This window comes from Epinephelus fuscoguttatus, linkage group LG6 (genome assembly GCF_011397635.1).
Source record: "Epinephelus fuscoguttatus linkage group LG6, E.fuscoguttatus.final_Chr_v1".
NCBI lineage: Eukaryota > Metazoa > Chordata > Actinopteri > Perciformes > Serranidae > Epinephelus > Epinephelus fuscoguttatus.
Genome location: NC_064757.1, coordinates 25,141,231 through 25,164,370, shown reverse-complemented (window position 1 = coordinate 25,164,370; position 23,140 = coordinate 25,141,231). Strand labels below are relative to the sequence as shown.

The window sequence follows — 23,140 nt, the reverse complement described above, 5'->3', positions numbered from 1 at the left end:
GGAAGATAAATCATTAAAATCGGAGCAACACAGCAAAACCCACTCAGAGTGTACCAGGAGTAAACTCCACTCACAAACACGATGTCTCATTTGTATCCTAATTTCTGAGATCAGAAAGTTTGACTTTTCTCCAGCCGCAGAGACATTCAGCATTCTGAGAGCAAACTTGACTTTTCTTTTAAGCTGCTGACATGTGAAGTTGTTGTGTTATGACAGGCTGTCAGAGATGATGTGAGAGTGAATGCTGAATAGAGAGCATATTGACCCCCTCTGGCTGAGACACATCATCTGAATGTGTAAAGGAAGCTTGAATACCATTAGCATATGAAAAACAGAAGCAGTCAGAAAAGAAAAAGTGCTGTCTGCTTCAGATTCAAATGTCTGAGCAACTTTATTTTGACCTACGCAAGAAATGTGTTGCATTTTGATGCCTCCAGCCTCCTTTTCACACTCTGATCCCCACTGTCCGTCAGCCTGCTCTCCCCACGCACCTTTTCCCTTCTCTGCAAACTCCTTCACGTCTCCCTGAAAGGTCACCATCCTCCATTCATTATCTCAGCCCTTCAGAAATCTTCCAGACAACACTCATCCTTCTCTGATCTTCCCTTTTTGTTTTTCCTGTCAGCAGCTTTTTCTTTACTCTGCATTCTCTTTGAGTTTTACAGCTCATCCTTCGCTTGTGACGCTCTCAGCCATTCATCATAGGCCCAGCATGAGGGTGACAGTGTGGAAGAATAGCAAGTGTGTGTGTGTGTGTGTGTGTGTGTGTGTGTGTGTGTGTGTGTGTGTGTGTGTGTCCATGGCACCAGCCCACAATACCTTTAAAGTAACTGTTTTCAAAGGGGTCATTTCTCAATCTGTATATGATATCCTGTCCTCCAGCAAATCACTACAGACATTCATTACTCAGTCTCTTTCTCTCTCTCTCACACACACACACACACACACACACACACACACACACACACACACACACTCTCACACAGCTTCACAGCTAGTAGGGATTGGGGGCAAATGCTGTCACAGTTTTTAAAAGGCTTCCCGTGGTTAGACATGCTTGAAATGACATTCTGGTTCACTGGAGGAGGGGAGTGGGAAAAGGAGAGAAAGGCAGAGGTGGAGGGGGAGAGCAGCTGAGCTTTTGGGTTACAAAAAACCAGATGCAAGAGTGATAAAGGAGATAGTTGTGAGTGATTTTTCCTGTCATTCCATGTTTCATAGGTCTTAAGTGGTTCTCCTAGACAGAGACTTTTGCTATCAAGTCTATTCTTACACAACATTTTGACAGCGTTAGGTTTTTCTTCTCACCACAGGTGGCAGCCCGGCTAGAGAAAGTTACACGTTGCAAAATATGTGCAACACAGAATCAAAACATTCTGAAGTTACAAGAGAGTGTGTAAGTTATGGCTGAATAAATTGCCTGAAGGATATGTGGTGCTTGATAGTTACGAATTCATTTTAATCAAAATCAGAAGATGGAGTTGTATGGTGGCTACTTAAAACTATAATACCTTATGATTTCAAATCCTTCCATGTGCTAAAGATCACTGAAGGTTCCAGGACATCTTGCTTCGAAAACTGCGTCTGGATCTCATTTCCACATGACACCGAACTGACAGGAGCGTCAGTGACTGTTTTAAGGTTCGTGTGGGAAAGGGGCTTCAGAGAGGAGGGGGGACGAGGGGAGACAGAAGAAGAATAGGGCAGGACTGTTTATTTATGAAGTGATTTTTCCTCTCATCGAGGAGTGAGGGAGCCAGGCCGCCTATTGTTTGTCACTAATGAACAACATGAACGAGTGTGAGAAAGAAAAGAAGTGCAAAGAATGGCGGCGGCTACAAACGAGATGGATTAACATGAAAACAAAAACAGTTTGCCCCATCTATTTAACCTCTGCTCTGCTCATTTAGTGCTATTCCAGGTCCATAATGCTTTTGCTAAAAGCAAAGTGTTCCCAGCACACACATACAGTTTTGTCTACAGTAAATGCCTTACAGGCAAGAGGATAGCTCTGAAAAGGAAATGGGTCTATTAGAGTGTCTCAACCCATTTATTTATTAGTTTAAAAGCTCCAGCAAGTGTGATGTAATCTCTAACAGCTCCTTCAAAGTGTCTTTTCCTGCTACCTGATTTGTTAACAGCTCACCACTGCATCAAGAGATGTTCTGTCAGAGGGTTTCTGGAATCCAGGTGTTGTCTTATCAGATTCATTTGTTGTATTTTCCCAAAACACCCTTATCTCATTTCTTAAAACTAATCTTGGTAGCAGATAATCAATAAAAACATTTTTGATTTGTAACACAGACTGTAGAGCAGGAGTGTCAAACTCATTTTAGTTCATGTGCCACATGATCTCAGATGGGCCAGACTAATTTACAGGATTTACAGGCGGACCAGATCAGATGTCTTGTGCAAGAAAGCTGCTCTTGATTGGTCAGAATATCCATGCTGGAAAAATCCAGGAAGTAAACAAAACGTTTCTAATGTCACAATGGAGGGACAACTACGCAGGTTGATTTTAGCGCTGGTCATCGTGGACTATATTGCTGTCATTGTTCATTTTAGTCAAACCATACAGTTTGAAAACGAGGCGCAGCTCCAACTAGAAAACAATGTGTTGATGTATTGGATGTGCTGAATGTGCATATTAAGGCAGTACAGGAGGAGGTGCACATTAATAATCCTCCAGGACTGTAACATGCTCATGTTTAACCCAAACAATGTGTCATGTGACTGCAGTTGGCTCAGATCGAGGTCGGAACACGCTTCACCACAAACAAACTGCACCAGAGTTTGTTTGTAACCAGACCAAGACCACCTCTTCAAGAAGGTCTCGGTCCGATTGTTTCTGTGCACACTCGAGTGTGATTGCTGTGTTCACACCTGCCCAAACGAACTGCACTTAGGGGGCAAACAGACTTGCGTTCGATTGAAGCGAACCAAACAGGACAGGTGTGAAAGCACCCTTAGTCTTGTCATCTAGTGGGCCGGATTGGACCCTTTGGCAGGATGGTTTTGGCCCACGGGCCATATAGGCCCATTTCCACCGCAGGAACTTTGGGGTAATTTTACGGGGCCAGGGCCGTTGGTGCGTGTCTCCACCGCAGGAACCACCCCCAAAGGACAGAGTTCCGGAACTTTTACAGGGGCTAAACAAGTCCCTGCCTCGGAGTAGGTACTCAGAACGGCCCCGAAAAACTCCTGGCTGGGGCTTGGGGATTACTTGGTGCTGATTGGATATACTCAAGACGGGATGTGACGTCAACAGAAAGCGGCAAAATAGCCGGCATTTTTAAAACTCAGCAGATGAGGGTTAGCTCGTTCATAGCCTCAGTAACTCAATAAACGGTCCGTAAAAAAAAATTGTTTTCCAGCGGATATCTTAGTTACAACATGACTGAGCTAGCAAAGCAGTTTTGTGTTGCTGTGTGTGGTATTTATTCAGTTTTGGGAAATCACGATATCTAGAAAGCATCAGTGGCTGCAGCTGACAGGGACAGCTAACACTAGCAGCATAGCTAACATCAGGACGTCATCTGTTAAAAGCCTCCCGTTGTCGGATACGACATGAAACTACTGCAGTTAGCTCAATCATGTTGTAACTAAGACATCCGCTGGAAAAAATTTTTTTTTCACGGACCGTTTATTGAGTTACTGAGCATTACAGACACCGCTAAGGGCTAACGGCTAACAGCGTCCCTACACCCCTACGTTGCCCCCATAGACATATATACGTATATATGTCAATGGTCGCCCCGGTCAAAATGGTCGCGCAATGATTACGTCACATCCAGAGCCCGGTAACTTTACAGGAACCTTCCTCCTACTCCGCTCTCTCAGTGGAGACACGGCGGTTGAGAGGGCCGAGCGAGAGGACGTTCCTGTAGTAGTTCCTGCCCCCCAAACAGTCCCAGGAACTTCTTCAGTGGAAACGGGACTATTGACACCCCTGATGTAAAGAGACCAGTCTGACAAACTTTGGTGCAGTACTTGTGTATCAGAATGAACAAGTGAAATTCGCTCAGTTTTCACAAACAAGTTGGCTCTTACTCTTAATTACTATGTCACTCTGGCTGCTGATGAAGATGTGCATAGGGCAGTTCTTAAAGTGTTAAAACTGGTGACTGTTACTCTGTAGAAAAGCCTCCGATACATTTGCTGAACACATACTGGTCAAATATCCACTGTGCATACACAACTCAGGACCCACTGTAATGCTGTAAGGGACGGTGATTGATATTTCTGTGATGTTTGAATAAATAATGTGACTGCGGTTGTCATTTCTTTGTTTATATCTTCTGCAATGGTTTTTCAATCCTTTATCTCCACGTTACTGCTACAGAACCATCTTTATAGTCTATGTATAGCTTTAATCAACTCTTCACCCCACTTTCCTCTCGTTCAAAGACTTCATGCAGAAAATGAGAAGTGGAAATGGTTATCTGTAAGCTGTTAAAGGCGCTGAATCCCACAGATCCTGCTGCTTGTTTTCAATATCCTCCTCACCCTCCTACTTTCCTCCCTCCTACTTTTCACTAAACCCCATCTTGCTCCTGTCTGCCCCCTGCCCCCCTTTTCTTTCCACCCGTGTCCTTCCACCCTGTGTGTGCGTGTGTGTGTGTGTGTGTGCATGTGCGTGTGTGTGAACAGGTCAGCCCTCCCCACCAGGCAAGTGAAGTAAACTCCCCTTTTTTGCCCCTCTCCCTCTCTTTCTCTCTCAGCTGGGCTGCTACTGTCAGACTGGGTTGGAGGACAATCAACTGCAACTGCTGCTGCCGCCGCTGGTGTGTTTTGTGTGGTGTGGACTTTCTCACGTTGCGGTGGACACACACTCTCTCACACACACAGGAGCTTGCATGCCCGGTACTCCCCCTCCCACCTCTCTCTCTCTCTCTCTCTCTCTCTCTCTCTCTCTCTCTCGCTCTCTCTTTCTGGCACATACATACACACACTCAGAGGAAGAGGCAGTGTGTGAGCGGCGGACCCTGTCGTGTGGAGTGTATTGAAGAGTGGAGAAGAGAGGAGCGGAGCGGCAGACTCTACCATGCCAGTGCAGGGAGAAAGGCTGAAGCGCTGTGTCTCTCTCTGTCTCTGGAGCCGGAGTCCTTTGCTGCTGCTTGGACTGTTCTCTCTTCACGCACAGGCTCACGGTGAGTTACTGCAAAACTTTTTTCTACTCCTCAACACTGTAGCTGTTTTTACTCAAGCTTTGCTCTGAAGTTGCTCTGATGCAACTCATCAGAATGTCTTAGATTTCTTTTTTTTTAAACTTTGAAAACTGAAGTCGTGAGCTCTCCTTACTGCTCTCTTTACTCTGTTTCACATCTTGCATATTTTGTGGATACATGTGTGTCACTTCAAAAAAAGTTGGAGCTCAGATCTGTGCTCTGCAGAGTCTGTGAGCAGCTTCTGAAGTTTGTCAGTTTAAGAAATGGGCTCCAGAACATAGCAACTGATGTACACATGACCCTGAACGTAAGACATGTATGTGGTTGCTTTACATCAGGGAATCATTCATGTTTAACGTTACATGTCGGCATCACAGCAGCGTGTGTAGGATTTGATCAAGGCCAGCAGCTCCAAAAAGTCCCAGCTGAGATAGTTGTAAGCATTTCATTCTCCAGTTATTCGTCAGATCATGAGGTTTTGGTAGGGCAAGCTTTATATTTTGCCTTTTTGTTCGACTGATAACAGCGAATTTGAGACAAGAATTTTCAGATTTTCAAACCTACTGACTACACAAAACGAAATTGAGTTATCAGTGAGTTGAAGTTATTGATTATCTGATCACCTTCAGTTTCACACTTGTTAGAAGTTCCACAGTTGCTCTGACATTTAGTTTCATATCTTCAGTCACAGTGTATTCGCTGTTTCCTTCCAACGGACAGAGAGATATATTGCCATGGACCAACATTGTTACTGTCAGCCGCATCAGCCACTTTTGTCCGTGACCATGTTTGGTATCTGGAGTGTGATTGGCGAGGTGTTGGAGAGAGAACGTGTCAGATTTAATAGTCTGTTATGTTTAGTGCTGTGATGTGTGTCATTAAGGTTTGACACTCTGCCTCTGTTGTTTTTCCAGTGTATAGGTTTAGCCACGGCACAGCAGTGCTGCTGATTCTACTGATTTAAAGAGAGTCATTATTGAAGAAATTTAAATGATAGTGTTTGTGCTGTTATGTTCAGAATACAGACTTGGGGAGTTGTTATGAGTGATAGTATCATGCATATTTTTCTTTTCTCTCTTTATTGTTGGTCTATTTAAAGTCATTGGAGGTTGTTTCAGCTGGGAGCCCTGAAGTTAAGCCAGCAGAGGCTCATACTTCATACTCAGTGTGCTATGTGCTGAGGTCGTCCTGCGACCTCTGGCTGCATGTCACCCCCTCTCTCTCGTCCATCTTTCCTGTCATTGTCACGGGCTGAGTTGGCTTTCCTATGGAGTCCATGCTGTGCTACCCCCTTCTTTTGATTTACTCTCTCTTCTTCTAGGCACTGTTTTGTCATTTAAAAGCAAGCCTCAGAAGGAATAACAGGCATTTTAAATGCTGTGAACATTCAAATCTTTGCAGCGCACTCGAGTACACATAGACACACGTATAAAAATTGCTTGAATGTTTTGGACTCATGGTTACACTGACTGCTCTGTCCAAGAAACTGCATAACAGCTGCCAAAGAAGAAGACATATGTGAAATCTGACATAAAGTTGGACCCCTACCAAGTTTTTTTTTTTTTCTTGTTTGTGTTATGCTCCCAGTGGGTCTTTACCATCTAGAATTTCAATATATAAATTTAATATTTAGATCATATTATATTGGAAAATGTTGTCTTTATGCTTCCAATTTCAGTTACACTTTGTGTCACTGCAACTGCTGCAAATGGGACATATTATAAATCTCCATGAGTGCAGTTTGGGATTCAGTGTCAGGTGTTGGGGTATGTAATATTTCAGTCCATTGAAATACCAGTGTAACATTAGTGCGCCACCTATGGACTAGTGAAACAAATTCTCATCTCATGATAGCCACCAGATTTGAGTTGGATACTCAAAACAGTAATTTATTTTTCAGATGAGAAATTTCTACAACCTTCACTCCTATTTTTTCCAAATTACTAATTTTGGCTCAGTTTTTATAAGTTAATAAATTTTTAAAAAGCCACACTGTTATTTAAACTCTAAGAATATTGCTTTGTTTTGCATTTACCAAGAAAAGAAAATCCCCTAAAAGCTTGGGTGCTTTCTGTTTCCTCGATAACTGACCAAGCTGGACCTCAGCAAAATGTCCAGTTTGTAAATGTGGATCAACAAATAACTCAAGTCTGTTTATTTCTCGGGTTGAATCAGGTGTGCGTAAGCCATTCCAAATACTTGAAACTGTATTCAAATTGCATTTCGTCCAAGGCCCTGTTAGTAGCAGCTTTATTCATCAGTTGACATGCAGTTGATTGATTGGACCCGCAACAGGCTCATTCATTGGTTGTCACACAGATGATTGATTGTCCTGGCAATAGATTTAGATGTGACGCAACAGGCTAATGTTTATTTCTTGGAAAACTGTATGAAAAAAGATGGAGTAGGTAGAGAAAGAGGTTTTTATTTTTTCAGGACTGTCTGTACCTCACTTTCTCTCTTGCATTTTTCCTTTTCCTCGCTGTGTTCTCCCAGTTTCTTCCCGCTCTCTGGATGCTTGGTAGAGTGAATGGGAGACAAGACCTGGTCAGCTAGTGTTTCCTGGTCCTGTAGCCACAGGTGAACTGGAGTCATTACAGGCTTTAGACAGGCAGTAGGCAGCTATGGTGTTGTGTCTGCATGAAGGTCACAGTTTGCCCTACAGCACGTCTAGGCCATTGTCTCAGACAAATAAAGGACGATTTGTTCATTATTCCTCAAGGAGAAATGAGAGCATAGGGAATGTGCACACTTAGGCACACTTTATAAATCACACACAAGCACATACACACACATACACACACACACACACACGCAGATCTTCTATGACCTTCCACCTACGCCAGGCTGCAGCCTTCAATGTGAGTTCTGGGAAGTGAGGAGTGAGCGTGATAGCTTACATTTCATTGTCCTTGGTGGAAATAAGCACCGCTGTATCAGTTTTCACAGTCAAAGCTCTGCCAGTTGCTTTGCTTTTGTCACTGCCCGCTAATGAGACTCTGTTGCTCTCTGCAGATTTTTAGGTTTTGTTTTAACAGCATAAAACACCCACTCGATTTTGAGCCAAAATAATCTCCTCACACATGCTGTTGTTTGACACCGCATTCTCCGAGCACTGAGAACGTGCTGTGCCGCTCCTCAGCTCACATCTCACAGCGATCTGTTTTTAGTTTTCATAAAGTTGCTGGCAAAAGTGTTGCATCCTCATCTCTCTGTCTCTGTGTGTCACTGAACACCTGCTTGATGATTTCAGGTTTTACTGAACTGATGTTTTCCTCACACAAGGACAGATTTCCTCAAAATCCTGTGGTGCAAAAGAGACCAAATGAAGAGTCTTAATGTTGAATGCTGTGGTGTCTGATGTGAGTTTTGAAGGAAATCAATAGGCTGTGCAGGTAATACACAAGGCTCTGTTTGCATTTATTGTCACCCATAATGTAACTGATGCATCTCATCACCTCAAAAATATTCAGTTTAGTCTGTTCAGTGACACAAACGATGAGGATTCACAGGGGCACTTAGCTCTCAGGAAGTCATTGATGAAACTGTTATCCTTGTGGAAAGCTGACTCAGACATTTCTGAAGAAAAAAAAATAGTTTTCAGAAAAGCCAAGCAGAAGGCATGAGAGCTGACTCACTGTACCAAACTGCTTGTATCTCCTTCTGCTCCTCAGCCTCAAAGCTCATGTTAAGCTCCCTGGCTGGAATGAGATACCTCATTAGAACTAAAGATCTGCTGGCTGTAAAGCTGAAACGCAGAGGTAAGGTGTTGCTGCCGCTTTGTTGGTGTCCTGAAGTAAACTCACATCTTTCATTTACCTCCTAAGTCTTTTCTTTAACACAGCTGGGTCCCCAAACTGTGGTCTACCCCTGAGAGTGTCTGTACGACTGAGGGTTAACAAGATGGGACCCAAAAGGCTAATGTGGCAGGAGTTGAGAATAAAGGGGTTCAGTGACAAAGCAATGACATAAATATGAATCCCTGATATGTGATATTTGACACAGGTCTCATGTTGTGTGTTTGAAAAGAAAAATGTAATCTTGAAATGACCTCTAAAAGGTGGAAGGTAAGGAGAAGTGAGGAAAGTTAAGGACTGAGGGGTATTACATCCTGTAATGGATACATATCCAGTAACTTCTATCCCAGTCAGATTACCGGTCTGGCCCTGACTTCTTAAGACACAGCTGGAGCAGGGGAAGTTAGATTGTGTGTGTGTGTGTGTGTGTGTGTGTGTGTGTGAGTGTGAGAGAGAGAGAGAGAGAGAGAGAGAGAGAGAGAGAGAGAGAGAGAGTGAGAAAGAGGTTTTTTTTTTTAATACAGAGACTAAGCAATGTTTTTAAGAGTCTGTCTTTGTGTGTATGTTTGGTCATTTGTGAGACATGGAAAATTGATTTTGTAAAGTAAACATGTAAAAGAAATATTTTAGTATTTTTTGGCGCTTCTTTCAGAAAAAATGCACCTAGAAAAAACTAAGTGGAAAAATTTTACAAACCTTTATTTGATAAATTACAAGAGAAATTCAATTCACATTAATTGCCTGACATTTTGTTTTCAGGTGCACTTGTTCTGTAGCTATACTGTTGTGCTGGTGCTTAAGTTTGCAGTAGTTTTATTGGGCTAGTTTATAGCTGTTGCACAGTGGCTGTTGGGGAACTGGTTTAAAAGCAAGTCATACTTTGTTCTTAAATTGTTAAAGGAGCTACTTTGTATGATGTTTTTGTGGGGATTGCCCCACAGCTTTCACTTCTCATGTCACAATCCAACGTGGCGGTAGCTTAGCTGAAATGGCGATGGCTAGCCATGGTAATGGTGCTAACAGCACTAACAGTGCTGACAGAGCTAACAGTGTTAACCTGGCGGGTATCTGGTGGGTGGGCGCTACACATCTGCAATAAACTGATCTACAATAAATGCCTTATGAGTGCAGAGCTGCAATTACACCTCCAAAACACTAGTTGACGTTGTGGTTTCTGTGAAGTGCTGTAAAGTTTAGTTGATTCAAAACACTCCCAAAACACACATTAAACACACATTAAACATGGCTTGATAGCAACAATTTCAAACACAAGTACACAAATCAGCTTCATTATAACTGGCAGCATTCACAGACAAAGCATTTGTCTTTTGCTGGTCACATTTTCCCCACAAGTACAACATGCTAATGTTTTTAGCACAAGCTTATGGCATTTTACATTGTGTAAATTTACCTAGCGGCTAGTGGACTTTTCCTCTACCCATATGAAGCCAGGATAAATCACACACTTAAAATGCTATTTTGTGGAGGCTTTATTGTCTTCACAATTTATTGTTTCTTATCTGTGAAATTAAAGTAAATAAAAGCTTTGTTTCCACTGAGGGAAATGGTTTCAGCTTACAAAAATAAACACGAGGTCTGCGACTCTGTGACGTGTAGTTACATTTCTAAGGAGGTGCACACCAGGCTATGACGTATGCTCTACATAGACGCAGAGCCACGCTGTAGGTGCGGCATGGATTTGACGTAAAAGTACAAATCCCGCTTTATATGCAATAACATGCACAAACGGCTGACCCAGCTAGCAAAATGAAGAACAGAGACACTTGGACCACAACACACACAGAGGGAGTGTTACTTCATTCTCTGCTCAGGATACCATTACTCCACTATACAGAGCAAACAGTAGTTTGCCACTATATTATCTTTAAAATCTCATGTTCATAACCTTTAAGATGTCGTGGTTATTGTGACCCACAGTCTTGATACTCCTGATAGTGTTAGCTGAGAGCTCTTGGCACAGCACAACAAAACACAATACAGTGATGGACAGATAACAGGTGAAGCAGAGCAGAGCAAAGCTGGCTGTCACAGCCACAGTGCGCTGGGACTATAAGGGCTTAGGGTTTTCCATGCACTCGCACTCCCACCCCATAATACCAACCCCTCCACCCGCTCTCAGCCCCGGAACAATTTCGTTTTGGAGGAAGGGTAGAGAGTAACTGCACATTGTTTTTGGCGTGTGACCTGGATTTGAGAGTCAAGACAGGTTATATAGGGTCTCTTTACCCTATTTGACCTGTTTCTATACCTTCTAAGGTATAGAAAACACAACAAGTTTCACATGGATATACAAATATGCTGTCATGTTTTTTGTGAATCACCTCATGACCTTTCCAATGGTATTATAGTTTAATGTATTAATTTACCACATCACAGGAAAGGAAAGCAAAGAAGAGAGTGAACGAGTCAGCTACTTTAAACGTGGCAGTGAAAAATGAATAAATCCACAGGCTGTAATTTCGGGTCATATGTGGCTGTCAGGATGCCCACTTTTAACCAAATGGCTTTGCAATACAGACAAGCATCATACGCTATGATAGGTACCTAATGGCTGTCCAGATGGGGGTAGATGATGTGTGTGTGTGTGTGTGTGTGTGTGTGTGTGTGTGTTTGTGTATGTGTGTGTGTGTAAGCGGGCCTAACCGACAGCATGTTTGTCCAGTGAGATAGTACAGAGGAGGCCTGGAGCCGCTGATGGGTGATATGTGACTAAGTTAATGGGAAGCTAATCACACGGAGGAGACAGTGGGACGCATACAACTATAAACACACGCACACACTCGCACACAAAGCAGGGACACGCACATACGCACACGCTGATACATGTAGTGATGTGTCCTGGTCATGGATGTTTAAGGAATACACACTAATGTCCACATTCCACACATTATCCACACATTAATAGGAAATGCATTAATATCCATTCACAGCACGCACACACACACACACACACACACACACACGCAGAGTACATGAATACACACATACTGTATACACACGCACACATACGGGCTGTAAATGGATGGAAAGTGACTGTTTAAGCCTGTGGAGATGACTGAGACGCCACAGACCAGAACTCTGGGAAATAAACACATGGCAGCTGTAATGTTAACACCATCAGCCCTCCCTCTACACACAAACACACACACACACACACACACACACACACACACACATTCGCAAAAACACATTCGCAAAAACACCATACGCACACACTTACATTCTCTCCACTCCCACAGGCACACAGCGAAGCACTCACCTACACACAGATTTGTTCTCAATCTCAGTGGTGGATGTTTAAATTCAGATTTTGTTCACTTATTATTCTAAGCAATCATTGTCAGTGGCTATTAGTTCTGCATGACCATGATTGTGTGTCAAAGTCATGTGTGAGTATGTGTGAGTGTGTGTGTTTCCTGAAAGAGAAATTATAGTTTGTGGTATCTTACTACACCCTCCCTGTGCATGTGTGTTTGCTCAGTGAAACTGTCAGTGTTTGATATGCATATTGTGTGTCAGAACCACAGACACACAAAACTGCATCTGCATCTGCATCAAGGTTTAAACCATTCAAAGCAACAATAACACACATTTGTGTTTGGCGGTGTGGCTTTGCTCCTGTGATGCTCCGGAACAAATCTCGACACAGATTTGACTCATGAACTCATGAACCCCTTTGGCAGAGCCTGGGATTCACGAGATTTTAATGAAAATGAACACAAATTGAGTGAACACACGCTGTGGTTAGAGGGAGTTGACATCGTTAGGAAGTAGCAGTGTGGAGCACAAGTGTAGACAGACAGAATGACGATCAAATCTCTTTGTTAGGCAGTTGTTATTTTTGAGATTGCAGTTTGATAAAATCTTAAACTGAGTGAACATGTGTTAAAGATGGCTTTAATAATTAGGGCTGTAGCTGGCTCAGTATTATGTCTGTCAAATCAGATGCCTCCATCTCACTCAGACTCACCCCTGGGTCTGGATCCACAGCAACCTGTACCAGAGAGCAGAGTCAAAGCGAGGAGCGCTCACTCGGCAACTTAAGCAGGATTTATACTTCTGCACAGAATTGACGCCATACCTATGGCGTAGGCTCTGCGTCGACATAGACCCTACACTGTACCCTAGCCATAGCCTGACGTACACCTCCCCAGAAATGTAACCACGTATCACGGTGATGCAGACCTCCTGTCTATTTTTGTAAGTTGAAACCATTTCCCTCAGTGGAAACAAAGTTTTTATTTACTTTAATTTCACATATAAGAAACAATAAATTTCGAACCATTAAAGGTAGGATCTGGAGGATTTTCAAACAAAACAAAATATAGACATATACAAATGAAATCCTGCTTAATCATCACCTATGGGCCAGAGTCCTGCACGGGTCCAGTTTTCAAGATCTGCCCCGACCCGACCCGACCCAGCGACGTACAAACCCGCACCCGAACCGCAAACCCGCGCATCAGGCCAATTAGTACCACAACCCGGTCCAACCCGTTGAAACACGACCTGCAGCCCGACCCGTAACCTGGATTTAAAGTAATCATTTTGGGTCATATTGGCTGAATATTGAACAGCATATCGCCACAGTTAAGGTGCCAGTGAGTAAACAACGACCTGAATGAAGCAGCTCTCACAATAAAAACCTAACTTCAGCTCCATCATCAACCCTCTGTGTTCTTCTCCCATACGAGTGTAAAAGCGCTCGTTTGTTACGTTTAATGCTTTTAAACTTTTAATCTATGTAAAGGAACTTTACATGTGTAATAATAGACTTACTTTCTGTCCAGAGCTATGTTCAGCAGTTGCGAGCTGTCACGTGTTTTTAGAATCCATCAAGGAGAGAAGTAATCCATCAGGGAAACACTTCAGAAACATTATAAAGTGATAGTTGTACGTTTTATCCACTTATTTCTCAAATACCTAAATAATTATTTATTGTTTTGGAAGCGGCGCTTGTTAGACGGTGGCAGCCATGTTGATTCTGTCATCCAATCACAAATTGTGTTAACAGCTGAACCAATGACCGTTGCGAAATAGTGGAGGTGATCCTCAGAGAGTAAATAATGACCAAGATAGTTATCTGTAGTTTACCAAACTAATGACTGATGTGTTTATCTAAAACCCGCGATCCGATCCGCATGTTATTTTTTTCCACCCAGATCCGAACCCGGGAAAAAATGTTTTTTTAAAAACCAACCGCAAATCAGCTGGTACCCGACCCAGTGCAGGACTTTGCTATGGGCTTCTACTCATGTGTGGTGGTGACTCTGTTTGCAGAGCTCCTGCCCTTTAACTGTATTTTGATGTTTTTGTGAGCTCAGACCACTTCTGGGCGGAGATTTTCCCAGCCAATGAGAGAGTGCAGGTGCCGTGCCCAAGCGTGTCCGAGCGTGCACCAGTGCGAGCCTTGCCTGAACCTTTTCTGTGAAGCCTTCTTCCGTACCTCCGGGCTCCGTACACCCGGGAGAGTTAAGCCTGATAGGAGGGGCCAAATTTGAATGTGTGTTTACAAACAGCAACTGGAAAATCCTCCAGACCCTACCTTTAAAGCCTCCACAAAATAGCATTTTAAGTCTTGTGTGTGATTTATCCTAGCTTCATATGAGCAGAGGTAATCTCGCTAGGCTAATTTATGCAATGTAAAATGCCATAGGCTTGTGCTAATAATGTTAGCATGTTATATTTGCTTGGAAAACGTATTTAGTTTAAGACAGTTGTTTTGTCTGTGAACCTGGTGAGCTGTAATGGAGCTGAATTTTGTAACGTTACCTTTGTTAAATGTTGCTGTTGTCCCTGGCTTCATAGGAGTAGAGGAAAAGTCTGCTAGCTGCTAGGCTAATTTTTACAATATAAAATTCCATAGGCTTGTGCTAAAAACATTAGCATGCTGTATTTGTGGCAAAAATGTGTCCAGCAAAAGACTAATACTTTGTGAATGCTGCGAGTTATAGTGAAGCTGATTTGTGTACTTGTGTTTGAAACTTTCGCTATTAAGCCATGTTTAATGTGTGTTTTGGGTGTGTTTTGAATCAATGAAATTTTACAGCACTTCACAGAAACCCCGCCGCAGACTAATGTTTTGGAGGTGTAACTGCAGAGTGACACAGACACACCACTGCACAAGTATAAATGCTCACAATGGTGTAGGCTGTATGTGTAGGCTACGGCGTAGGGTCTGCATAGAGTTCACACACAAGTATAAATCCTGCTTTATTCTGTGGACAGAAACAATCCTAAGAGTACGCTGCATAATGACTGACAAAAACAACAACAACAACAAAAAAAGACTGCTTGACTTAAAGAATCTCAATCAGTTTAAGTGTTTATTCGCTACCACAGTCCACGAGTGAACAGGGTGCATATTGGTATGAAAAAAAATGTGGAATGGTGATGTGTCCATGGGCAGCACAGGATATCTGAAAGTTCAAAACCAAAAACAACTGATCTTGCTATCTGGCCAGATATTTCTCCAAGGTTTCATCCCTTCAAGATAGTACAAACTGAAGGTTGGAAAAGTTGTTTGGGGGCCAACAGAAACACCTTTCATGTTACAACTAAGATCTTAACAGCTTGTGTCAGAGGCCTCTACACTGTAATTTACCAAGGTCAAAAACAACTAAAAGAGAGTTCTTACATTTTTACTATATCTTCCTGTCTAAGCATCAAGTACCAAAACAGCTTGACCCTGGTTACTGTGTATGGTAGGATACTGTGAGCCTTGTAGACTTAATCGGAGCATTCACTGTAATCAAGCAATTAGTGGGCACTAACTGAATGAAGTTTAACTTGTACACTCAATATTTGGAAGCTGTATTTGCAGATTGAGCCATTGCTTTGTGGACTACATTTACAGTAAGATTTTTTATTAGGATGCCATAAACTTATGAAAAGGAGAGGGTCACACTCAGATATGGATCGTTCAATAAGTTTACTTGATCATTTTTCTGGCAATACACAAAAAGTTGAAAACATTTTGTGTATCGCCAGACAAATGATCAGTTAACTTACTGGGTAACACATTTCTCAGTGTGACCCTCTCGTTTTTATATCAATATATGCATTTAGGATAATGTGCAAGCTGATCAGATCGCAGTGGCAACCTTACAAATAGTGTGAGTATGTTCACATAAACGCATCGTCATCATCCTCCTACAGTGCCCCCTCTGCATATCTCCCTCCATTCATGAATCACTTCCGTGTCCTTAATGCCTTTCTGTGTTGTGTATTTAAAGTTTGTGTCACTTGGATTGTTTATTTAAGGAAATGGTGCAGTTCATGTGCTTGAAGTGGGACGATATCTCACCCTGCCAGTCCCTGCATACTGTGTTGACCACAAGACGAGCAACAACATTGCAACAGTGTTTATTTAAGTGAGGAGAAGTCTGATTAAAACAAAAGGATGGTTATCTTATATCTGTGTTATATTGTGTAGCAAATATATTTTAGATTTTTGTAAATGTGTTAGAAAAGGAGCTGAATCTGTGAGGTCAAGTTATCTTAAAAAGATTGACTTTTGTCAATAGTTTCAATAGTGTCTCTCTTCTTTTTGGCTGGTATCTGTCTGGCTCTGACACATATGCACACACAGAAAAGGGGACATCGTGACTAGACTTCAGGCTGGTACCCAGTTTCCAGTAGTGAAGGACTGCATCTCCAAAAAATGCAAAGTATCTCTACTATGCTGTCATTCCCCCCCAAACCACCTTTAGCCAGTGAGAGTGTGTCTGCGTGTTTTTAAATGCTCCGATGTATCCACAGTGTGGAATTCTAAACATGGGCTGTTATATTTGTCATGGCCAACTATCGACTTGGCGGGTGTGTGGCTATTGTTTATCAGTTTATAGGCATGATTTTTGCATACCACCATGATGGAACAATGAGTCACATGATGATATCACGGGAATAGCATATCCCAATACGTTAAAAATAGCTGCCAAGTTTGAATGGACTGTGAGGGTGTGTGTATTGTAACCTAATGCTACATATTACACTGTGATGGGTGTGCATCATCGTCCAAGTATGCTGTATTTAGTCACAAAAGCAGGTTTTGATTATACAGTACGTAAGTGTGTAATGATTAGGGCTGGACCCGACTCATATTAATTATGTCAGTCGAACCAGAGTTGGCTGCTCAATATGAATATTCATCTATTAGTTGTTGTTTTTTTCTTCTATAAAGTTTGTAAGTTTTAACAGGGTTTAGCATGATGTTCGGTGTGACAGTGGCATTCAAGCTCTGTGCAGAGCCTACACATGCTACACCATTGTGAGCGTTTATACTTGTGCAGTGGTGTGTCTGTGTCACTCTGCAGTTACACCTCCAAAACACTGGTCGACAGCTGTGTTTCTGTTAAGTGCTGTAAACTTTAGTTGATTCAAAACACACCCAAAACACACATTAAACATGGCTTAATAGCAACAATTTCAAACACAAGTACACAAATTGGCTTCACTATTACTCGTAGCATTCACAGACAAAACACTTGTCTTTATCTGGACACATTTTCCCCAAAAATACAACATGCTAATGTTTCTAGCACAAGCCTATGGCATTTTACATTGTATAAATTAGCCTAGCGGCTGGCTAGCGCTAAACTTAAAATGCTATTTTGTGGAGGCTTTATTGTCCTTGCAATTTATTGTTTGTTATCTGTGAAATTAAAGTAAATAAAAACTTTGTTTCCACTGAAGGAAATGGTTTCAGCTTACAAAAACAGACAGGAGGTCTGCGCAACGTGTAGTTACTTTTTTGTGGAGGTGCATGTCAGGCTATGGTGAAGGGTACGTATGGTAGGTATGTCGTTGATTCAACGCAGAAGTATAAATCCCACTCTATGGTGCAGAGTCTCTCCTCCTCTGTGCTGCTGCATTGTGTCTGCAGTTGTCTGTTCCAAAGAGTAACGTGAAAGTCAAAAAATCTGGGAACCAAATTATTTTTCCCTTTGTTAGCATTGCTAGATAGGGCGTTTGACCTTGATGGCATAAATGTGCTACATCTTAAAATCCAGTAGATGTTAGACATTCACGAGTACCAGTGTTCCTCCAAATGTTTAGACGTCACTCTTGACGAGAACAAGCAATAATATTGACCGTCAGTGCACAGCTAAGATGATGAGGCTTCAGCTAGGCACAGCCGTATTTTGACATAATTCTAATAGATAATTCTCATGCTTTGGGAAATACATCGAGATATATATAGTGGTTGTGCTTGCAGATTTGCATATCATAGAGGACTGGAGTGTCAGCCTTGGTGAAGGTCTACACTCTCTGAGTGCCCTTCTAGTTTAGTATTGTCTTGTTTGTGAGACACATAATTCTGGGCTGCATTAGAAACCACATGTTGAAATTTGTGGATCTAATCCCTTATCTGTGGTCAGGATAATGTTTGGAAATCGTTGCAGAGCATGTTTGTGCACATTTACAAGAGGGGAAAAACAGGCTTTCTGACAGTGGGCATGAAACCACCAATGGAACTAATTGGTAAAAGGCCATCAACAGTGCATTTGTTATCTGTCACTGAGGTTTATGCAGATGTTGAGTGTGTGGAAATTGGAGAGCTCCATGACACCAGTTTTGTGCTTTATATCAGTTTGGTGAGTGTAAACAAGGATGTGTACTTTCAAATCAACCTGTGTTTGTGGGGCACTTTCCTTCTCCATTTCTACTAAATATTTTGAATATTTTTGTAGATTATATTTCACCTTTGTTAAAGTGTATTGCCATGTGTTGAGCATAAGTGGAGGATTTTGTGTTGCAATAGAGTATGGTTTAAGCTCATCTGTTAATAGTGTGTAAGCCCCCGTACGTGCTGCGTTATTCTGGATGCCGTTGCTTATGGTAAAGCATTCTTTTGTGACATACACATCTGTCTGATGATAAAAAAGAGCTGCTGCTTTAAGGGATCTGTAGGAGATCACCAGTGCTTCTTGTAGCTTCATTTGTCTTCCATAGGAATTGTTTGAAAAGATGTGTAGGAGGATATTTTCCATCTTCTTTACATATATGTTGAGATGTATCAGCTCTGTTTAACTTGAACATATGATCTCTGAAGTAAATATTTTTATCAGCCAGCTATTCTCATTGTTACGTTTGAATAAAATGCCTTGATGTTCTGATTTGGATTTAGGTTGGATTTGACTTAAGCAACAATGAATACAATTTGTAGTTGTTGTTATAAGCAGTGGTGACTATTTTGGTTAAAAACTAAATGTAGTTATAATTGTTTTTATTTAGGATGGACATGATTATTGGTGGCCTCCATGGGCCCCTGAAAAAGCCTTATCCTTTTCCCCCCTTATGGGCGGCCCTGCTGTTCATTAAGTTGTGACAATAGTCAAGCTGCAGCAAAATCTCCGTTCTCCATGCATTCATTTGCGCGACTCTTGTGTCTGTGGCTTTCATTTTTGTCTTTATGACAAGTCAGATTTAAGTGGCAGCATGTAGTCAAATCAGAACAAAGCCAGATTTGAACCAGCGGTATCAGAATTACACAGCCAGCTCTCTGCTCCAGCCGGATGCCCGGTGTCTTTGAATTGATACAAGCTGTTTTGTGATGAGTAGGAGCCCACAGATGGCCATGAGAAGGAGCTTTTGATGAAGAGACCAGCTGGTATCCTCTGTCCTTTTCTTTGCTTTGCTCTTTCACACCTCCTTAAAGGACCATTTCATCATTTCCTTGTATTGCAAACGGGACGCTGAGGGCCTTCTGGAATGAACTCAGAGTTCCGGAATCCTTGTGTACCTGTCACTCAACCCCATGAAAGGGGACGCATGCACGCCCTCACACGTACGCACACACCCAACTGGTCGCAGCATAAAGCTGGCAGATGACAGCTGTATAACCAGAGACGGGCACTGGCTCATTACTGCATCATTCATCAGTGTGACATAATGAAGGAATGTTTGAAGAGCTGTTGATGATGTTGTTGTGTTGGAGGATAGAAGGGCTGAATGCAGCTCCAGCAGCTCCCCTCATCCCTCTTCTCACTACTTTAATTGTGCTGTTTTTGCTTAAGAAAACGTCTTGAAAGCTGTATTCTGTCTAAGCCACATGACATCACTTCTGTCTTTTGTGACTGGCTACTTGGTGGTCGGTCGCAATCCCGGTTGCCGAACTTGCTGGATAGGTTTGAAGCTTTTTGCAGACATAAATTGTCCATTTTTTTCTCACAGTACTAATTGATCATTCATTCATTTCCTGCAACTGCTTATCCTGTTAGGGGTCCAGGGGGGCTGGAGCCTGGAGGCAGGGTACACCCTGGACAGGTCGCCAGACTATTGCAGGGTTATCACGTAGAGACAGACAACCATTCACACTCACATTCACACCTACGGGCAATTTAGAGTCGTCAATTAACCTGCATGTCTTTGGACTGTGGGAAGAAGCTGGAGTACTCGGAGAAAACCCACGCTTACATTGGGAGAGCATGCCCCCCCCCACCCTGGGCTCAAACTGCCCACCCCAGATTGGAACCAAGAACCTTCTTGCTGTGAGGCGACAATACCAACCACTGCACCACCGCACCACCAATTGAATCATAATATCATAATAAAATTAAAATGGCAAATTAAACTGCCACATTAATCTGTACATTAAAAATAGTTTCTTAAGTCTTTATATATCTACTTGTGCTTGAAGCACTACCTTCATTCAGAATGTATCTGTGAGTTTTAGGAGCGTGGATGAATTAAGAGGTGTTAAAATGTTGGAGAAGAGAGACGCAAAGAGCTGTAAAAAAGTCTGAAGGAGAGAGAAACAGCAGGGTTTACTTCATTTGAAAGTTGAACGAGGAAAAGGGGTTGGAGGAGTAATGATGCATAACGTCCTCCTGCCCTCAATATATACAACAGAAACCATAACATTATGTACCTTTGAGCGTGAGACTGAGAGCGTAAGGAACCATTTTCTTGCTTTGATACTAGCATCAATGATAGCGACCTTTTAATCCAACTTCTGTAAGACCAGAGGTGAAAGGGAATCTGTCTGACCCTTTCTCGTCTCATATTAGAACTAATACAGTAGTAAAAGAGCGAGCTTTGTCACAGGACTCAAAGGCAAAACATGTTTGATTTTCAAAGTAAGTTTAGCCAAAACAGCCGGAGAGACGACCTCAGCTTCCCAGCATCCAGCTGCCAGATCACAAAGTGGGGTTCATTAAGACATTCCTGCACATGTGGGATGGCTCGGTTCATCTCAACATTGACAGGAAGAAGAACACGAAGATAAGACCAGGCACTGAAAGTACATGGAAGTCGAGCGAAAGAGGGAGAGGGAGAGAGCAGGAGCAAAAACCTTTCACCTTCCATGTGTCTTTCGCTGTACCGACGGCACTGTCAAACACCAGCAAGATGAACTACTACTTAGAGGGAAGAAGGGGGCAGGAAGGGAGCTGTGTTGTCAAATGAGTGTGTCTTAAGTGGAAGGGGGAGGCGGGTAGTGTTTACACGGGCTCGGTGAAAGGGCTTTTCTGGTAGGCCTTGTTTGACATGGCCGGGATAACTAATGAATATGTTCTCTCTCTTTCTGTTTCCCCCCGTCCGTCTGTCTATCTACCTCTAAAATCTCTAATCTTCGTTTCACCATCTCATGCACAATATCCCTCTCCCTCACTTCCATCCCCTCCGTCTATCTAAATATCTGTCCTCTTCTTTCTTTTTGTGTTTCAGTTTGTACAAAGCGGCGTCTGTTTAAAAGAGGCCTTTTAGCTTTTGGGGGTTTGTGGGGCCACGGTTGTTAATTGTGTGTTTACAGTGGCCCCTATATCCTGCCATCAAGCCTGAAAAAAGCCTATAGGGGAGACCTGAAAGCTCACACTGGCATCTGAAAGGCCATTTTAGTGAAAGAGCTTGAAACAATTATGGTGTCAGTGAAGTGCCTGGAAATTTGGGCCAGTTTCAGAGCGCGAATCGTTTGGCTTGCAGCATGTTTTGACGTTGGTGGTACTTAGTGGGGTTTGGACTGGAGCCCCATTGGTCAGTGCAGGTTTTTACAGGGGTTGCACCTAACAGCCAGGACCAGACCACAGAGGCATTGTTTTCTTATACCTCATGTTCCTTTAACTGCATTACCAGTACCCCCTCAAACCATCAGAGCATACATTATATTATAAAAAGCTACCTATCTCTCTATGAAGCAGATTATGACAATTCATATGCTTTCTCCTCAGACAGAATCTGTGTGTGTGAAATTTTACACCAAGATAAAAAAAACAAAAACATTTTGCCCCTTTTTTCTTGAAGATAAGATTTAAAGACCATGCAGGGTCAGAGCCTTCCTGCTTTCTAAAACAGCAGAATATTTGACCTTGGTCACTCTCCCCTCCACAGACAGATGGGACAGGCTCATGAGAAAAACAGCCATTACATTATAACCATATTATAACCGTATTCAGAGGTAAGAGACAAAGATGACACCAAAAGAGAGAGTCAAGAGCAAAAACCTGTAAGGATAATGTAGTATGATACTGGATTAAGAATATGATACAGAAAGAGAAAGATGGATTACCTTAAATGACTTGTTCACATGCCTGACACTTCCAAAGGAGATAGGTGATGATGATGTATTTCAGCATATAGAAAGAAGGATTGTACTTTGAAGACTGGGGCCATGTTTACACGAAAACAATCCACTGAAAACAGAATCGTTTCTCATTTTCATTTGGAAAAAAGTTCCGCGTTTAGGCAACAATGTTTTGATAACAATGGCCGTGCACACGGATCCGCAAAAATGATCAAAAACGCTGCAGTATACATGCCAGGCCAGTAGTTGTCGGTACCGCTTCCTTCTACAGAGCGGGGATGTATAAACAAATAAAATGACAACCGCACCAACGTTTGTCTGGACAGACGACGAGGTGGAGTTGATACAGTAAATCTACACTATGATGGGGAAGCGTTGATAAATTCAATAGGATGAGCAGCACAAGCAGAGCTCTGGAGTCCGCCATTGTTGTTGACTTTCTCACGCATGCCTAGTGACTGGAAGCGTAATGCACATGTGTGAAAAGTCTCCGTTTTCAGAGGAACTGCATATTGCAAGTTTACATGACAACGGACACGGTGCCGTTTCCAAAAAATTGCACTCTGGAACCCGTTTTCAAAATGTTGCGTTTTCAGGCACCCAAAATGCCGCTGTCGTGTTAACGATCGGCC

The 23,140-nt window shown here is 42.4% G+C and overlaps 1 protein-coding gene across 2 annotated transcripts in view; it reads left to right on the top strand.

The window, feature by feature from the left end:
• bmpr1ba (bone morphogenetic protein receptor, type IBa) overlaps positions 1-23,140 on the top strand; it is a 106,728-nt gene that overhangs the window by 68,172 nt on the left and 15,416 nt on the right. For both annotated transcript variants that reach the window (XM_049579225.1, XM_049579226.1), the window contains exon 3: positions 4,722-5,150. In XM_049579225.1, coding sequence (XP_049435182.1) covers positions 5,045-5,150 — 106 coding nt within the window. In that variant the 5' untranslated portion in view covers positions 4,722-5,044. The remainder of the gene's footprint in view (positions 1-4,721; positions 5,151-23,140) is intronic.